This window comes from Oxyura jamaicensis, chromosome 2 (assembly GCF_011077185.1).
Source record: "Oxyura jamaicensis isolate SHBP4307 breed ruddy duck chromosome 2, BPBGC_Ojam_1.0, whole genome shotgun sequence".
Lineage (NCBI taxonomy): Eukaryota > Metazoa > Chordata > Aves > Anseriformes > Anatidae > Oxyura > Oxyura jamaicensis.
In genome coordinates this window covers 134,608,355-134,626,669 of record NC_048894.1, presented here as the reverse complement: position 1 = coordinate 134,626,669, position 18,315 = coordinate 134,608,355, and the positions used below count along the sequence as shown (strand labels likewise).

Here is an 18,315-nt window from a genome sequence, read left to right as displayed (position 1 = left end):
TATGTTGTGAATTGGAAGAGGCTGCTAGAATGACCTAAACGCTGTCAGTGAGTGTAGTTTAATCTAGACTATACACAGTGTAAAGTGAAAACCAAATAAATATTTGGTCGTAGCTCTTCCTGTGAATGTTTTCTTTGAGAAAAACAAAGAGGTTTTACAGGAGAGTTATTTGTGTTAGATTTTCAGCATACAACAACTGAACATGTGTGCATTTGTTTCAGTGTTACTGCAGGACAGGTTATAAGGATTTATTAATGCCTGAAATTAAGAGAACGCTGGCCACAAGTTTTTCTAATGTAGTGTATGTGCTAAAGAAGGCTGCTGTCTCTCTCTTTGGTTATGGTGTTAGCCATAAAAGCATTGCTCTGAGTGACAGCAAAGCATGCACAGTATCATATTTGCTTTCTAAGCTCGAGAATTGGTTTATTAAGACTTGCACCCGCACACATCTTTCCTGAAAGGTCAAAACTGATTTAGCACAATCAGTAAACAGGAGGCCAGGTTCTCCCCTAGCTATTCCACTGAAGAGCTGCACCAGAGGACAGAATATGGCTTAGTTAGAGCTCTGAAAACAATGCAAACAGGCTTTGTGAGAAGTTTAGAGGAACGTCTTTGAGCTGTACAGATTTCTCAGGCATACTCCAGTCCTTACAGGGATATACCCCCTCAGTTCAGGATTTGTCAGTCTGTTATAAAATCCTAGCTCTGACATGGCTGCAGACTCAAATAGTAAGATATTCGAAGTCCAAGCCACTGTGCAAATATTCCTCTGCTGTGGACATTAATGCTCAAATAGCCTTAGACATGCCCAAAGAAAACCAGAGCTACTCACGGCTCTGCACGTGCAGTGAGAACAGCCCCGATACCCCACTGCTGCTTTGCCTATTGCTGGGAGGTGCTGGCACAGCACTGAGGCTCCAACACCCCCAAACCAGGAGGGCAAGAGGTGGGAAGGGACATCCCCTGCCACATGATGTCACACTCAGAAAAAAAAGCTGGGAAAGGGGAAGAAGCAGGAGGTGGGGCTCTCGTTAGGAAGACGTCCCAAACAACCACATACAGAGCCCCTGCTTCCCAGCATGTGGCTGAACATTGCTCATTGATGGGAAGTAGGGAATAATTGTGGTGTTTTTTCCCCCCTCTTTGCTCCCACGTGGCCCTCGCTTCTCCCCCCCCCCCCCCCCCCCCCCGTCCTTCCCCTTAATTAAATTATCCTTATCTCAACATGCGAGCCTTTTTCTTTCATTCATACTTTCTTCTCCCCCTCTTCCTTTGAGGAGGGGGAGTGAGAGAGTGGTTGTGGTGGAGTTCAGCTGCCCAGCAGGTTAAACCCACCACACTCAAAAGTATTTATATGTTTTTTTAAAAATATTGGGTACTGAATGGACTGAATTTAGGCTTCAAGGACCCTGTAGAAAGCTAATACTTTCACATAGAAAAGCTCAAGTTACTAAACAAAATGCAAGATCCTCTCCCACAAACCCCGAATTGCACACAGATCTATGTAACAGGTTTTAGGCAACACTGTGACCTTGGGCTCTGGTACATACCTCATAACCGTGTGTCTGCCCAGGAAGTTAAGAGAAGCCCTAAAGTAAGTCAAGCTCACTTGAAGCTGTTACATAGCAGTAGATCTAGAATTTAAAGTGCTTTCCTTTCACTTTGACATTTACCTCCTACAGATGATACAAACAAAATCTATTAGTTTCTATTACTGGCTTTCCCCAAATTAAGTACATCCCAAATGTCATTACAGATAATCACAATTTTTTTCCCTGTTTCAAGTATAAGCATAAACTGGACTGAAACAGACTCTAATGGATCAGGAAAGAAAAACAAACTTTTAGCATCCTTGACTTTAAAAGATTCCAGTTTTCATGATATGAAGAGTTCTGTAAATGACACACTGATGAGACAGAAATCAAGTCTTCTCCCCTCTCTTTACAAAAAGATGAGCTACAAGTGTCTTTGAAAATTACCCAGTGTTCTGTAAGAGAAAACTCTCCCATTTGTTTTTATGGCCCAAGAGGGCAGAAAGTGGTAATCCAGGTTTAAGAAGAAAGCAAGCAAATCAGAAATTATATGAAATTTACCAATCATTCATGGAGAGTAAAAAAATTTGTCAGATGATCACAGAAATTAGAAAAAAAATGCTTTTTGAGCTTACTTCTGTTTAGATAACTGTAACTTCCCTGGGTTTCCGTTTTGCACTCTCCAGCCGTGTCAGTGGGCGGAAGTTTGCTGCCTTTCTGCTTCCCTCTGTGGTACTTAACCGACAGTCCTTCTGCAGCCCCCTCAGCAGCTCCATTAATTCCCGTTTTTCCAGCTCTGCTTGCTCCAGCTCCTGACGATGCTGTCTCTCTGCAGCCATCAGGGAGCGTACATCTGACATCATTCGGGACATCTGACTCTGAAACGCAGGTACCAGCTTACTGCAATAAACAAACTCTCTTCCACTGATGGCATTAAGAGGCTGAATTGGTCACGTGTGTAAGGGCAATGGATTATAAAGAAAAAGCAACACTGATGCAATCTGCTGGTTTTGATAGCAGAAGAAATACAAGCAATTTAAGGCACAACCCAGCATTGGCCTTATGAGATGGTCTTTTTTCAAAAATTCCAAACCAGTTTTCCTATAAGTGCAAAAAGTTTCCCATTTTGAACAGGGAGTAGACTTAGCCAGTTGCTGTTTCAATTTTCTATTTGAAGACCCCTACCAAAGTAAGGCACTGGTTTCATTCAGATATACTCTTCAAGGATGTAAAACTCAACTCCATTAAAAAAGAAAAGCATATAATTGGAAGTATCTCCATTGCTTTAATGTAATTGTTATCTGATGATATAATAACAACTGGATGTGTAGGAAAATACCATTGCTTTGCTTGTTATTTGATTTAATTTACAGTGCAACTTTCCAACCTTTTGACTACAGCTGATAGTATAAATACCACTGCCTGCAGTAGGGCTCTGGGTCAGCACAGCGCTGGATTAAGTCACTTTGAACAGCACTAAAAAAGGGGCTGGATATTTAATTACGTTTGATTTTTGATGTATGTTCTGTGTTTAGACACTGAAAATAGGTTTCAGACTGATTTGCTGACGTTTTCTGTGCACAAAGAACAATGCAGTCCTTGTACAAAGGTATCCGGGCCAGCTCCAAACGAATTTGAAGTAGATAAACTGCATGAAAGCAACATTCAGTCTGCCTCTCAACAGAGCTGATTAGCCCAGGCAAAGCATTATGCTAACAGCTGTTTTGCTCTTCCCATCCTTGATTTGACTTGCATCTATCTGAGACTCTGCATTTACAAAAGAAAAGACTGCTACTGGAAGAGCAAAACCCTAGACTGTTGGGGGGAAAAGAGTGGGGGGAAGGAGGGAGGGAGTCATATTTACCTTTAGTTCTTCAATTTCATTCTGCAGAATACTCTCCTTCTGGACCATATGCCTTCTCTGTGAATCTAACCTTGACTCCATCTCATGCTTTGCCTCCTCCACTCTGCAGATCATTTCTGACCTAAAAAAGTATTTCTCCTTTTTAAGTCTTGTTAACACAGAAAAATAAAAAATAAAATTCAAATTCCCCAAAGGCTTCTTGCAGCCAGATAGCCGGATCTGATTCCCATCATGCTCTAGAGGATGCCTCTCTGGAGGCACGATAGTATTATCTATAAATTTTTTCCAGTGACACATTCTTGCCGCTTATCACGCAGTGTTTAGTGTTATTCCTTTTTCCTGATGGAATGTGCTGGTGAAGAAAAGACTAGCATAAAAAAAAAACAGTGTATTCTGCTGAGAGGGCACCGCGGTGACCTTGGACAGCCTACACAGGGAAAAAATGCATCGTATTTCTGAAATAATTCTATGATCATGTCTTTATGACTTTAAATGATTTACTGCCTTTTACTATAGCATATGCTTGCTTAGTGTTACTAAGCACACGTAGTCAGGATAATGTGTGAATATTACTGGATTGCTAAACATGTCAACTTGTACGGAAGACACTAAATGACAGCAATAAACTAGTATAACCTAATCACTCACACAAACTCACAGCCCAAAACTAGCTGTTACTACAGTAACCTTGTTTAGTTCAGTAACAGGATATCTCAATTCCTCGGGCCTCAAGGCATTTAAAAGAGATTTGAGCCAGATTTCACAACAACATTTGAGAACACAAGACACAGTGGAAAGACAAAAAACAGGAAAGAACGTGGAAAACAAACATACAAAACCAAGAGAACAGCCCAGTCGGAACACCGTGGAAGGGAAAAGCTACAGAAACATACACACACATATAAAAAAGCATGTATATCTTATAGTATATGAGAGGAAATAAGAAAATGCTGGTAAGAAGATGCACATTTACCAAATGTTATGCCGTCATTTTTATCAAAATTGAAAATGAGACTCTATTTCGGTTGGTGAGGACTGGTAGATTAAACCTCATAATCAAAAATTTTTATATTCAGGAAGATTTGTAAATTTATAAACAAAATTATTAAATAATGTGACCTTGGGTCTGTATCAGGCCAATGGAAAAATAAAGTTTCTAACTTCAGTCCAGTTCTTGGTAGGTTTTTGTCATTTTATATAGTCAGCTCGCTGTTGTGTTCAACTGCGATCAATGGTATTTTGAGATTTGTAGTAGCTTGGACAAAAAATAACAGCAAAAGAAAATCAAAACAGTAAGAATTTAAAGTCTGTATGGACAAATAATAATAACCCTGGCCCACCAGTATCAACTCATGAACAGACTATTTAACACATACCAGAATCCAGTGCTAGTATTTGAAGCGCTTTACGCAGTGATTTTAGGCCCAGACTAACACAAACACCAAAGAAACAGAAGATTTGTACCGCAGTAGTTCTAGCTCGGTTCTTAGCTCTGCTACACAGTTATGCTGCGTGTCTTCTGCGCTGAGAATGGTGTAACCACAGCCGTTGGGGCATTCACGGCTCCGATATTCACACACTGCCAGGTGAACATCAAGGTTACGTCGCTCAACCTGAACTGTACAGCCTGAACAGGGAACAAGAAGATGAAGTCAACCACTTACAACACAAGCATTTTAAAAATTAATAACATAACCACTCAAGTAAGTAAGCTGCAGGAACCCAAGATAAGCAACTGTGAATCTGTTCAGAAGAAAAGCAAGTTCTTTAGAATACTAGGTTCAATAGTAAAAACACACATAGTAGAATTAATACAGACTCTCAACAACGCTTATTAAAACATTTATCAATTAATTGAAAGTACTGAATAAGAAGTGTTTTTCTTTTTTTTTTTTGTAAAGTTTTCTGCCACTGGTCTGGTATTACATCAGCTTCAGCAGTGACAACACTGATGGCAAGCTAAGACACTAGCAGCTTGTAATGTTTGGAATTGAAGAAGAATGCTTTTTTTTTTTTTTTTTTTAAGTATCAAATTTTCAAAAAAGGGTCCTAGGACAGGTAGTAAAACAGTGGTTGAGACTGTTTTCCTAGCCATCCGTTGGTCCTATGAATAACATACTAGGCCACATAAAGCCCGAGCAATTATTTTTGAACATTTAATATATGTTGCAAAACTAGAAACATTTTCACAGAAATGGCATGATACAAACTTTGCAAACTGGTAGCGATTAAAAGTGTGGAGAAGGAGAAATAAACACTAAGTTTTTGCTACATTTAACACTAAATTTTGAAACCTGTGGTCTTAGCTTTGAATCTCTGGGGCAGGTGTGCTATAGTGCATGTTATAGCTCCTTTCATTTCATTTAGGGATAAAAATATATACAGAACTGAAACTTGCCAACAAACCATACCAGAAAAGTGCAAGAGAGCCCTCTAGAAGAGCTGTATTAATAACTGTAATGATTTGCAATTGAGGTACTCAAAATATAGTCTCATGCACTCTTGAGCTCACACCTTGAATGCCACATAGCAGTGACAAGATGTTGTAACTCTTTGTTACTGTGTCTTTAATCTGAAGCATCTGCAATAGTCACTGCTGAGCGAAGTTATAACTTCCAAAGGAGCAACACTAGCAACTTAATCCTCTCGTAATTAATTACAGTGGCAGACTTAACTACGCCCGTAACATCCCTAATTAGAAATTAAGTTTTTCTAAGAGCATGCAACATTGTGACTAGAGTAAGCTGGGAAAATTTAATGGTACATTTCTTTTTCATACTATGATTCTTCCTCAGGAAGCACAGGTTGGTTTTAAAGACCTTAACACAAACATATCAATTCTAATAAAAATTTAGTTAAAAATTCTCATTTCCAAGATAGTTTTGTTAAATCCAGGAGACAGTGAGTGGCTGCACATGCACCAGACAACTAGCTTAATACACTGTGACCTATACACATCTGACTTCTGTAGGTGCTATTATATCGATGGATTTCAAACTCAGTATTATTATAGTATTGCATTTGTTTTGTTTTCTGTGAATGTATGAGTTTGTCTCTTCAATTTTGAGAGTTTAAGACATCTAAATCTCATTCTCATCCCTTTTGGTTTGTTCTTGGATAAGAATTTGTTGCTAATGATCATGATGGCCATCAATGGATAATAAATTTTCTTTAAAAATACTGCTGCAAAGAGTAGGTCATGCTACGGTTTTGAACATCTGTTTAGAAATAAGTGGCCATTGTTGCCATCCTGTTGACAGAAAGATGACAAATACACATTTTCTGAATATAGAGGATTTGATTTTGCATGTTACTCACCAGCATTGGAGCACGGTATCTGACTGTATTCACACTCCCGTTCGTGCCGGTCGATAGACTCTAGAGAACAAACCATTTCACAGCCATACTCTCTGTTTTTGCAATGTAGCTGAAGACGATTTAAGTCATTTTTCATATATCTATGTACAAAGGAATAGTTGTTCTTAAATCTGCGATCATTATTGAAAAAACTGAACTTTCCATTTTAGGAAGAGAAACTAAGATTCAAATTTTGATTAGAAAAATTTGTGAATAACCAGTTTGCATATTTATTTATTTTGAAGCATTCAAGTGACAATATTGGAAAAGAACAGGTTTAAAATAAACAATGGAATGTTAATGGAAAACTCAGTCTCCACAATCAAATGTGCAAATAAAAAATAATAATTCAGAAATAAAGCATTCAACTGTGCCTTTTCATTAGTTCAGCAGATACCACCAAACACTTGGGCTAATCATTCATCATTTAAGTTTTAGCTTGTGTTTATAAACATGCCAAAGCAGACTGGCCACGGTGAGTACAGACTAAACAATGTATAAATTGAACTCAAAACTGAACAATGTAGTGTTTTTTGTTCAATGTGTAAATTGAACAATGTATAAATGGAGCTGTCCACATTGTATTTCAACTTTCAATACAGTAAACTGTGACAAAAATCATGGGAGTACTAATGGAGTTAATTTAATGCCTGCAGTTGAAGATTTTAAATGTAACTGTTAATCTGAGCAAGATTAGGAACTACAAGTGTTAAACACCAAACATCTATAATCAGCGCTCACGATATAAAAAGGTGGAGAACAAAAGTGTTCTTTCCATTTTGAAACTTTCATTCCTCCAAAGGTAGTTATAATGAATACAAAATGCTAATGCTTGCATGCAAGTCATCAGTTTCTGCCATAGACAGAAAATGCGTGACAGTAAATGACAGGAGATGAAAACTCCTAAATCCTTACAATTTCAACCTACAGTGAGATCATTGCATACCTGTACAGAGGTCGTAGCACAGACACATCAATCACTTGTCTGTCTTCAGGGCAGTTACTGTGATGAACGAGCCACCCGTGTATACAAGCAGTACAGAAAGCGTGTTCACAAGGAGCCTGTAGCGGATCTTCTAACACATCACGGCAGATGGAGCATAAGAGCCCTTCGTTAACATAGCCAACAAAGCGCTCAATATCATAACCCATGCTTTCCACACACTTTTAACCTATTAAAACAACGAAGAGAAATAAAGCAGCCTTCGTCCTCTTTGTCTATGGCTAGATCCACAAAAGGCCTGGAAGCAAAATCTAGAAATACAGAAAACTTTAGCTGAATATAGAACTTTACTGGTGAAAACACAAGCACTTACAGCCAATAGCTGGGGTAGCATCTGCCAGCAGACTTTGTATTTATGAACTACATGCAACTTTATGTGTTGCTTTCATACTGGATGGAACAAAAAAAACAACCTAAGATCCTCTACTCATTGTAGACTTCCATTCCAGATGGAAGAGCAAGAAATCTCCACATGCCCAGAGAATTACTTAATATTTGGGAGGAAAAAAAAAAGCCCAAACTTATGATAAAAAAGAAAGCCAAAACTTATCCTCATGATAGCCCTGAAATCACGAGGAGCTATCTTCTTCTCCTACAAGATCTATTTAATAAAACCAAGTACCTTTTAAATTGATTTCAAGTTTTGTGAAGAAAAAGTAAGAGGCAATCTACCTTCATCAAAATCCTATCAGGAAAAGCCTATTACAATTTGGCAAAACTCAGAGTTCGCTTAAAAGGAAGTGTTTTAGATTTTGCCTTCCTCCTTAACATACAAAATCACTTCTGTAAACCCACTCAGGGTTTACAGGTTAATTAGTTATGAGATTTTCTAAATAAAAGAAACAAACAAAAAGGAAAATGTCTTACCTTTTTAGATTTTACTACTCATACACTTGTTTGCCCAAATACTTCAGAAAGTTTTCTGATCTTTAACACATGCAGTACTTCCTTCCTTCAGTTTCTCTTCACTTCTTTATTATGTCTGTAAGAAAAATTAGAAAGAAAAAGGCTCAGTTGTGTTTCCTAAGTTGGTGAGTCCTATGCCTAACCAACCAGCTATTGAATGGGGAGCTGCCCTAACAGCATGAAAACTTTAAAACAAAGCTTTTAAAAGTATGGCATTGTAAAACCTGTAATTCAACACAAGAGATCTGACTAGACTAGGGGAAAAAAATCATCCGTCTCTCAAAAAAAAAAAAAAAAAAAAAAAGGAATTTGGAAGATCTTATATATCAGAGTAACAAAGCATATCTCCACTGAACATGAGAGCTTGTGTTAACAGGGTAACTGTTAAGATTGTTAATAAAATCTGCAACGAGAGCATGCAAGCATGTACACTACCCAAACAAAACAAGTCATCTGCTACGGTTTCAATGCTGTGTTTTGTTCCTAGTGCCATGCTTACAGCACAGCCACAGCACCATGTAGCACACTCCAGACTCCCGACAAGGTCCCTGGCAGATTTCACAGTCTGCTTTTAGCTCTGGGATGATGTTGCCATCAACAATACAGCCCACCTAAACGCACAGGTATCTTGGATATGCTATTCCTGTGGTGACAGCACGGGCATTTTGTGTTTTAGAAGAGCCTGCTCAAGCAAATACTGTATTATAAAGAGGATAATTCTTTTCATACTGCTGTTTCCTTGTGCGTTGTGTGTTTATGTAGGTCTTCTGCAAAGACAGGAAATTCAGGACTTTGCTAGCTGAGGGTAAACAAAACATGCAGTATGTTTGCACAGAGCTGTCACTGCAAGAGCAGCAGGGAACACAGGGGGAAGTTTAAGAACTGGAGAACAAAGCTGTGAGTATCAGAATGTGAAGTCAAGTACCAGCCCCCAGTCCTGATGAAAGCACTGAACCATACAGCACGTTTGTGCTGGAGGAGGGTTAAAGGGACCACGACATTCTATCATTTGAAGTGCAAGCCTAAAATTTTGATTTGGCCTGGCGGATCCCAGAGGATTCAGCTTTTAGAAAGCTTTCACAGAGACATAAGACGTATCATCAGAACTCTCTACATCTGCTGTGCCAGGGTTTCTTTTCCATTGGAATTGCAGATGCTGTCAGCTACAGCTTGCACGCACCCCGTTGATCCCCGAACTCTAAATCTTCGAGGCACTGTTTAGCTTATTTCAGCAAGTTTCAAGGGTATCAGAATGCAGGAAAGAGCGTTTTTATTGAGCGGGATACCAAAACTTCCTTTGTGCTTGACAGAAAAATGAGTGCGACAAATGTGTGTACATATAAATATATATACATAAATCCATATATATGCACACCCACACACATTTATATATACAAAAAGCCTCAGCTGAAAAGAGCTGAGAGCACGCCCAGAGTTCAGATGGAGACTGGATGAGAACTCTGAGGTAAACAATGCAATCAATGGGGTTTCTGATGAGAAGGTCAGGATGTTTTAAGGACTGATGCTGGAGCAGCAACATCCCTACACAGCACAACAATCCTTGCTGCTTGTACCACGGGTCAGGGCACATTTTTAGCCAGAGACCACAGACAGCTTTCCCTTCAAGAGATGTACTTAGTCAAGAAATAAGTGGAGCGAGAGCATCAGCTAGATACCATACACTCTAGCAGTACTGATCACTTGGCTCGCTGCTTTTACCACAGAACTACATCATTTTCAACTTCTGCTCCCTCCCTGTAATTTCTCCTTTCTTGACTTTGAAACTACACCAGGTGTCACTGCCTTCCTGCACTCCATTAACGGTTCCAAACCTTACTTCGCCTCTGGCTTCTCCGGTCCAGAACTCTGCCCATCACCTGGCCATTATCAGCAGTGCTGCCCCTGAGGAAATCTGGAATTTGCAGATGCCAAACCTAGAAGGCAAGAAACCACAAGCTATCACATGCTATTTGCTTTTCCATTCTTTAAATTATTATTTTTTTCTTCCCCATGACATGCAACAATCTCCCCCAGTGCTGTGGCTTAACCCCAGTAGACAAATAAGCACCACGCAGCTGCTCGCTCACCCCACAGCAGGATGGGGGAGAGAATCAGAAGGTATAAGTGAGAAAATCTGTGGGTTTAGATAGAGACAATTTAACAAGTAAAAAATAAAACAATAAGGAAACAAACAAACAAAAAGAAACAAACCCAAGGAAAACAAGCAATATAAAACGGAACTGCTCATCACCAGCAAACTGATCCCCAGCCAGCCCCTGAGCAACAGCAGCCCTGGCAAACTTCCCCCTGGCTTTATTGCTGAGCACAACCTCATATGGCACGGGATATCCCTTTGGTCTGTTTGGGCCAGCTGGCCGGGCTGTGTCCCCTCCCAGCTGCTGCCGCACCCCCAGCCTCATTGCTGGCAGGGCAGCATGGAAATTAAGAGATTTTGACTGTGTATCAGCACTGCTCAGCACCAGCTAAAACATCAGTATGTTGTCAACGCTGTTTTCGTCACAAATCCAACACGCAGCACCATACCGGCTACCTTGAAGACAATTAACTCCATCTCAGCCACAATCAGCAGATATTAAATCCCTTTTCAGTAGCTGCCAGCCCACGTTTGCCAGGCAGACACACACTGGAAGGCAGCCCTGAGCTATGGTCTGCTCTGCCTTTGGGGATTTTTTTTTGTGGGTATAAAAGGAGGGAAAATACAGGTGGCAGGCATGTCCCAGCAATGTAATGGAACAGCTTGCCAAATACCTAGCACTCATCAAAGCCATTCCATTGTAAAAGCAGGACCGTGATGTATTAGTGACCTGCATTTTTTAATTCTATTGGTAGTTTCTGCATTTAAAAAAAATGTTTATGTGACAAAACAAGGGCTGTTAGAATCACGATGGCACTAAAGACGTGCATCACCAAGACACATCTACAAGAGTCCTGGATGGAAGGACAAACAACTCGTGCAGGGCCCAGCGCTGGGGTGACGTTAACGTGCTACTGCTTCAGCTCCTATTTTCCCAAAGACACACTGCAACACACAAGTGACATTTTAGGGTGCCTTATGGCAGTGCCATGGTCACCGTAAGCCAGTTGAAGACACCACTAATGCCCAAAGCAGCAGACTTATCCCTTCAGCCGTGCCAGCACACGCTATTTCTACAGCCACCTGACGTACAGTGGGGCACTACCTGGTTTTAAGGGCGAATTGCCACAAGTCCTACAAGTTTTCCCCTCAACACGCTTCCCACAGCAGCCTAAGCCGAGCTGCCCCCCGATGTGCCCCCAGCTCCCCTCCCTCGGCCCTCCCCACAGCAGCACCCGCTGCTCTGCCCGCAGGCGGCTCAGCAGAGCCGTGAGGGGAACCAGGGCACGGCAGAGGGACCTGAGGGGCCACCATCGCCACTTCGCGGGGCGGAGGGGGGCTGATTTCTGCCATAAAAGCCTCCCTAACGCCTATTACAGAGAATTTAGGGCACACAGCGAGCACCCACCTGCCGCCGACGCTCGCCTCACGGCCCCGCCCGCCGCAAACACGGCCCTTTTGCGGCAGCTCCGCTTGACAGCAGCGCGTCGCCCTCCCCGCCCCAGCGCGGCCCGGCCGCCATCTTGTGTGTGGCGCAGGGCGGCTCCCTGCCCCCGAGCCATGCGCGCTCGCCGAGGCAAGATGTCCGGCGCATGCGCAGCGCGGCCGGCGGGGGACGGCGGCGGGCGAATTGAGCGGCCGGGCCTGAGGTACGGCAGGGGCGGCGGGCGGGGAGCAGGGAGCGGGGCTGTTCGGGCGGCTCCAGCCCTCACGGGGCTCGGTGTGGGTCTCCTGCGTGCCTCCTGCGGGAGGCAGCTTTCCTGAGTAGTTGTTTTAGTTACGCTAAATGCTAAATACCCACGCAGTGTGGGTAGCTAGCAGCAATCGTGGTGCTTTTTGTACCCAAAGCCTTGCAGTTACTACTCATTTCGAGTCACCTCCAAGTAATCCTGTTACCCAAGGGGACAGCTCGCTAGTAACTAAGTAAAACTTAGTCCCGTGTTACATCTTCCTAACCGCGTCCAGAAGGCATTCAGCCTGCTCAGGTGTGCCAGGAACCTCCAGCTTTGGAGGGAGCAGCCCCTTAGGTTGGTGCTAAAATGGCTCCCAGCCTGGACTGGGGTGCTGCATGGCATTGAGCGGACTGTGTACAGTTTTGAAGTACTTTCTGCATATGTGTTTCGTTTTAATGCAGATGTTAAGAGATGCGTAAGGAGGAAAACACCACCGAGTACATTGCTTGCAAAAACAGGTGCATTGTTGTGCAAACAGGAGGCGTTGTAGGCTGTGGTTTCATGGTACGCTTATTCTGGTCTCGCTGGGTCGCTAGTAAAAGCAGTGCTTTTATCATTGCCTCCAGCAGTTTCCCCAGAGCCAAACCCAACGTTTTGAAGGAATGGGATGACTCCAGTTGTTGGCTGTCCTTACAAAGGGCACATTTGGTTGTTGGTTGAATTAGTTGGAATGGGGAGCTATTCCTTGACCTAGCTACGCCTGTTTCCATCCTATCTAAAAGACCAAGTCTCACCGTCACCTGCAGGGCTGGGTGGAGAAGGCCCATTTCTTGATCATCCTCCTGTTACCGTGACAGAGCGACTCCCATATCCCGGTAGCTGAAGCACACGTGCTAACGGTGCTGTTCAGAAGGCCTAATTTGTGTGAACTGCCACAGCTATTGACAGAGGCCTCTTCTTCCCTCGTATTTTTAACAGCACAGCCACAGCAGAATTAATAGTGGCTATAGGAGGCCACTTTGCCATCAAGGTTTAAATCTAGAAACAGCATCACACATGTTCAAATCATTCAGGTGTAACGGAGACAGCAGTACTGTCAGCAGGTACATAGTGTCTGCATGTCTGCAAAGTGTTTTAGTAGTGCTCCCTTGCTAGTTCTGTGCAAACCTGGGACAGGCAGGCTGTTGTGCCATGGTAGGCCACTGGAGTGCAGAATAGTGTAAAAGAAAAAAAAAAGGACAGTAATACACAGTGCTTCTTGGAACAGGATGCAAATAATACCTTCAGGATGGTAGAGGTGATTATATCTGCAGTTGGTAAAAGTATGTTCATAAATTGCTGCGCCATGCTTATCTTTGTCATTTGAGCTGCTGGGTTACTTTACTGGATTTTTTTTTTTCTTGTTTTAAGTATTAAGATTGTTGGTTTTTTTTTTCAAATGGTTGCAGGTATACTTTGCTATATTAATTTTAGTGCATGCTTGGTTTTGTTCTGAGGTTGGTTGGGGGAATAATGGTCTATTTCAGTGGAAAACACGTAGTACATTCTTTACACTGTTCAAGTGCATGTAGTTCAGTGATAATCTCAGCTGTAATTTTGAGAATGTTCTTTACTGAATTCTAAACTTTTCATAGATATTGGAATGACCAATATCTAAATCTAATTGTAGATTTAGATTATACATTAGGAAGAAGTTCTTTACTGTGAGAGTGGCGAGGCCCTGGCACAGGCTGCCCAGAGAAGCTGTGGATGCCCCATCCCTGTAGGTGCTCGAGGCCAGGCTGGATGGGGCTTTGGGCAACCTGGTCTGGTGGGAGGTGTCCCTGCCCATGGCAGGGGGTTGGAACTGGGTGGGCTTTAAAGTCCCCTCCAACCCAAACCATTCTGTCACTCTACAGTTAATGTGTTCAGACTGCACCTTCCAGTAGCACCTCTGAGTTGCCATTATTACTACAAATGAGACTGATTCTCAAATCAGGCACTTGGACAAACCTCTAGTGCTGAAAAGTTTGGGTTAAATGACTTTCCTTACACCACAAAGGAACGCTAGAAAAAATGCAAGCAACATCCAGTTCTTGAAGGCACTACTTTTCTAAACACGAGAGTAGACTTTCTGGCCTTGCACTCTTGGCCTCTTTGCTACCCATCTTTTGCCTTTTGCATCAGAGCAGCTCAGGGGCCCTGTACATAACAGCTTCTTTTTGCTGCAGCTGCAGAGCAGTTTAATTTTCAATTAAATTAAAGTTCTTTTCAATCCAAACCATTCTATGGTTCTATATAGTTGACTGACTGATGCAAAATGCTACTTCCAGAAATATGTAACTTCACCTTTCCTTGTTCATTGTTTACTGTTTTCTTTTTTCAAATTTGTGTTCTAAGTTTTTAGAATAGTTTGTTCTGTTACCTCAGTCAATGATAAGAAAGATGATACGGCAGTCTGATAAGAAGCCCTATATCGCTCATCTCCAGAGTGTTTCTTGCTCTTGAGAACTGCATTTCTGGCTTTTCAAATGAAAAAGGAGATGTTCAACTGCAGAAATTTCTGTAGTTTTCTTTCTTATTACTTAAACATTGCAATTATATTTATTTTTCATATGTTGTCTTATGTTTATGAATTAAAATTGTTATTTGAAAATCTTTTATGCTATGCAAGTTTGTTTGTTTGCTTATTGTTGTTTTTTAAAGTGTGTTTATTGTACCCTATGGATATATTTTTGTTATATAAAGTGTATTCTGACTACAGTTGTCTTATCTGCTTCATTTTTTCCAGAGCAGTACAACCAAATATGAGGCGATCGGCAGCTCCAAGTCAAGTGCTAGGAAATGTAGCCAAAAAGCCGAGGTTTATACCACCAGGAAAAAGTAATGCACTTTGTCCCAAGACTGAAACTAAGGAGGTGGACCAAGCCATGACATTAAAGGAGGTAAAACTGAACAATGCCCTAAAAATTTTGTTGTTACTAAAAGGTAGCACTGAGCTCACCACAGACAATTCCAGCTTAGGCAATCAGTCTGTTTCAAATAGACTTTGATACCTTTGCTCTTACAAGATTTGATCTTGCATTTTGGGTAGGTTTCTCTCACTCTGAGATGTGTGTAGAAAAATGTCTTTAGAATAAATAAAGGTAATTAGTATTGAGCCCAAATACAGTTCTGAGTGCAGATGAGGCACGTTGGCCTGGACTTTGTTGAATTCAAATGTTTGGAATGCTGTGACAAAAGCTGCTCAGAAAACAAGATACTTATTAATGAAGTGCCAATACACTGGGTTGCAGTTTTGCTAAAAGAAAATTCCTTCTGAAACCAGAAGGAATTGTTCTTTTTGGTGTTGACCAAAAAGAACACCACAGGTTTTATTTATTTTATCTGTAGAAGACTTCTGTTAAATCAAGCCATAAACTACTTGCACAAGTGGCGTTTGGTATTGTGTTCCTGCACTTACAGGCCCGAACATTGGGATGCGTATATTTGTGTAGGGATGTCTATATTTATGTAGATAATTTGACAATGAGAATCACACATCTGTTAGAATTCTTGTTGCTCTTTTTTTTTACATTTCTCTTCAACTGGTTGAAGAAAATGCTATCCTGAACTTGTTTCTCTTTTGCAGATAAATGAGCAACAGGGAAGCGCTTCAGGGCTTTCTAAAACATACTGCAAGAATCAAAATGTAAATTTTACACCGTCTGTGGAGCCAACTGGAAAAGTGAAGACAACAACAGCGTGTAACAGCAGTAATAAGTGCAGCAGGCTGGAAATGAAAATGCTAAGTACGCCCAAAGCCGGTAAGATGCTCTTTCTTACTGCTGTGTAATGTGAGAGAATTTAAAAGCTTATAAGTGTTACGGTACTTCCTAAACTTTTATGAAATACTAACATGTTGTGCAATGGGACTGTTATTTGGCGTTCTACTTGGTAGAGTGTGACAGGAGCAAACATTAAATGATTCTCTTAAATGGAAAACAAACTAAAAAAGTTGACATTTTCAGAGGCAGTTGGTAGTGCTGCTTTTCAGGTGTGCGTCTTCCAGAAGAGTACTTATAACCAACTTGCTGTTACCCAGGGTAACATCACAGAGAGAGTTGGGATACCCTAAGTAATAGAGAAGTGTTGTAATTTGGATACGTTGTTGGCCTCATGCAGAGGATGCTAACCATACTGAGGGAATTCACATTTATCTGAGACTTTCTTCAATGCAAGGTCTGAGCAGTTTTCTTTGTGTATCTGGTGGGTATTGAGGCTCAAGCATGGGTTGTTAACCCTGTGTAACCAGAGCAGGACTGGCTCTGCTCACTCGTGTGTGCTATTCATTATTTTTTTAGCCAAGTAATGAATTACTCAGAAAAGCTAAGCAGGAAGCACTGCAAAGATAGTGAAGCACCTACAAGGTAGCAAGTGCACTTTGATGGACCTGAAGGACTCCGTGGGGTTGAGTGTCTTCATTTTCTGTTCTTCGTGTGCCCTGACCACAGATGCAGTGCAGGGACATCCCACCTTGTATGGATGCGGGTACTTTAACTGGGTTGCTCACATTGCAGCATAAAAATCAGTCTTCCTGGAGCCAGCTCAAGCATCTTAACATCTCACTTACAGATAATTCACTGTTCTCTCGTAACAATTAATTACACTGATAATTAGAATAGTTCTCCACATTCCCTCCCTCCCTGCTGTAACTGCTCTGATGCACCCAGCCTACCTGGGCACACAAACCACGTAGGCCCCAAACTCCTTGCTGGTTCTCAGATGCTGGTTTTCCTGCACTCCCACAGGTAACCACAGTATGGACCCCCCCGGGAATTAGCCTTTAGATGCTTGGTCTACTTAGTAGCCTGACTCTTGGCTCCCCTGGTCTGCCAGAGGCTTTATGCACAAGAGATGCATGCATACCAAGATGTCTCGCTGTTAGAGCTGGGCCAGACTTACCAGTAGCCAACGCCCCAGACGTGCCGATCTCTCCAGTAACTCGTTTGGACTTCCCAGTGACTCCAGTAAGCAACTTGCAGACCCTCTGGTCTCTACAGTATCTGGCCCAGATTCATGGCTGCTCCAAAACCTGGCTCCCAAACCTCTTTTCCTACTTGCCAGTTAGACCAGCTCGATGTTTGCTGGTGATCTCCCACTGACCTCCACAACCAGGCAGTATGCACGGACTCTCCAGTTGCTGGCACTTCGGGTGCCTGGGGCCCTCTGACCTGTGCGTGGTCCAGCTCCACCTTCCGGCTTGTTCCTCCCTGAACCATCTTCACCCTTCCCTTTTGCCCATCTTTGTTTTTTCCTCTAAAAATCTCATTATAAGTCTTGTGCAATCCCCAATGCTCTTTCCAGCATCTTCTAAGTTCCATACCCAGGTAGGCAACAACCCCCTTCATTCCATCAGGTGCTCTTGAGAGCCTTTCCTGTTGACATTTCTCGTTGTCTGTCAGACATTGGGGTTGATTGGTCCCCTGTGGTAGGAGAACCAATTCCATCAGGTGCTCTCTTTGGCAGGGATAATGTGGGAAAGTTCAGCCATCTTTTATGCCTGGTTTTATGGGTTTTGTGTTTATCTGCAGCATTCTGTAACTCCCAGTTCTTCCTGTGATGCCCATACTTGCAGAGACCTTTCAGTGTGTATGGGACAAGTTATTTGAGTGGTCCTGCTGTCAATACATCTGTGAAAATTTGTGTCTGCTGGTGCTATCTGACAGTGCATTTGAAAGATAACTAGTGGATTTACTTCCAAACTAATCTTCCTGTGGCCTGCAGGGAAAATAGGCAGCCTTCCCAACAAAAAATGTTGTGAAATGGAAAAGATACTAAATATTTTCTGGTGTCATGTGTTCCAGGTGCAGCTGGTGTGGGTTCTCTCTGATGACTTTAGGAAAAAAAAGTTGTATGACGGGTGA

At 41.9% G+C, this 18,315-nt stretch overlaps 2 protein-coding genes across 5 annotated transcripts in view; one reads left to right on the top strand and one right to left on the bottom strand.

Annotated features, from left to right (window-relative positions):
* Positions 1-1,592: 1,592 nt before the first annotated feature.
* On the bottom strand, positions 1,593-12,238 carry LOC118161276 (RING finger protein 151-like). Of its 3 annotated transcripts, none has more exons than XM_035316441.1 (8): positions 12,166-12,238; positions 10,495-10,596; positions 8,624-8,738; positions 7,700-7,925; positions 6,715-6,854; positions 4,861-5,023; positions 3,397-3,517; positions 1,593-2,410 (listed from the first exon to the last, which is right to left on the bottom strand). In XM_035316441.1, the coding sequence occupies exons 4-8, from the start codon at positions 7,903-7,905 to the stop codon at positions 2,174-2,176; spliced, it is 867 nt and encodes a 288-aa protein (XP_035172332.1). In that variant the 5' UTR covers positions 7,906-7,925; positions 8,624-8,738; positions 10,495-10,596; positions 12,166-12,238; the 3' UTR covers positions 1,593-2,173. The 3 variants fall into 3 exon arrangements, with proteins under 3 accessions (XP_035172332.1, XP_035172331.1, XP_035172333.1); XM_035316440.1 differs by having other exon boundaries at positions 10,500-10,596; XM_035316442.1 differs by lacking the exons at positions 8,624-8,738; positions 10,495-10,596; positions 12,166-12,238 and having other exon boundaries at positions 7,700-7,949.
* The window catches only part of RAD54B (RAD54 homolog B), a 62,494-nt gene continuing 56,414 nt past the window's right edge, over positions 12,236-18,315 (top strand). Inside the window, exons 1-3 of one of the 2 annotated variants that reach the window (XM_035316436.1) lie at positions 12,236-12,406; positions 15,201-15,354; positions 16,041-16,215. In XM_035316436.1, coding sequence (XP_035172327.1) covers positions 12,318-12,406; positions 15,201-15,354; positions 16,041-16,215 — 418 coding nt within the window. In that variant the 5' untranslated portion in view covers positions 12,236-12,317. Of the gene's footprint in view, positions 12,407-12,898; positions 12,995-15,200; positions 15,355-16,040; positions 16,216-18,315 lie in introns of those variants that run through there. The other variant, XM_035316437.1, reaches the window with a different exon arrangement.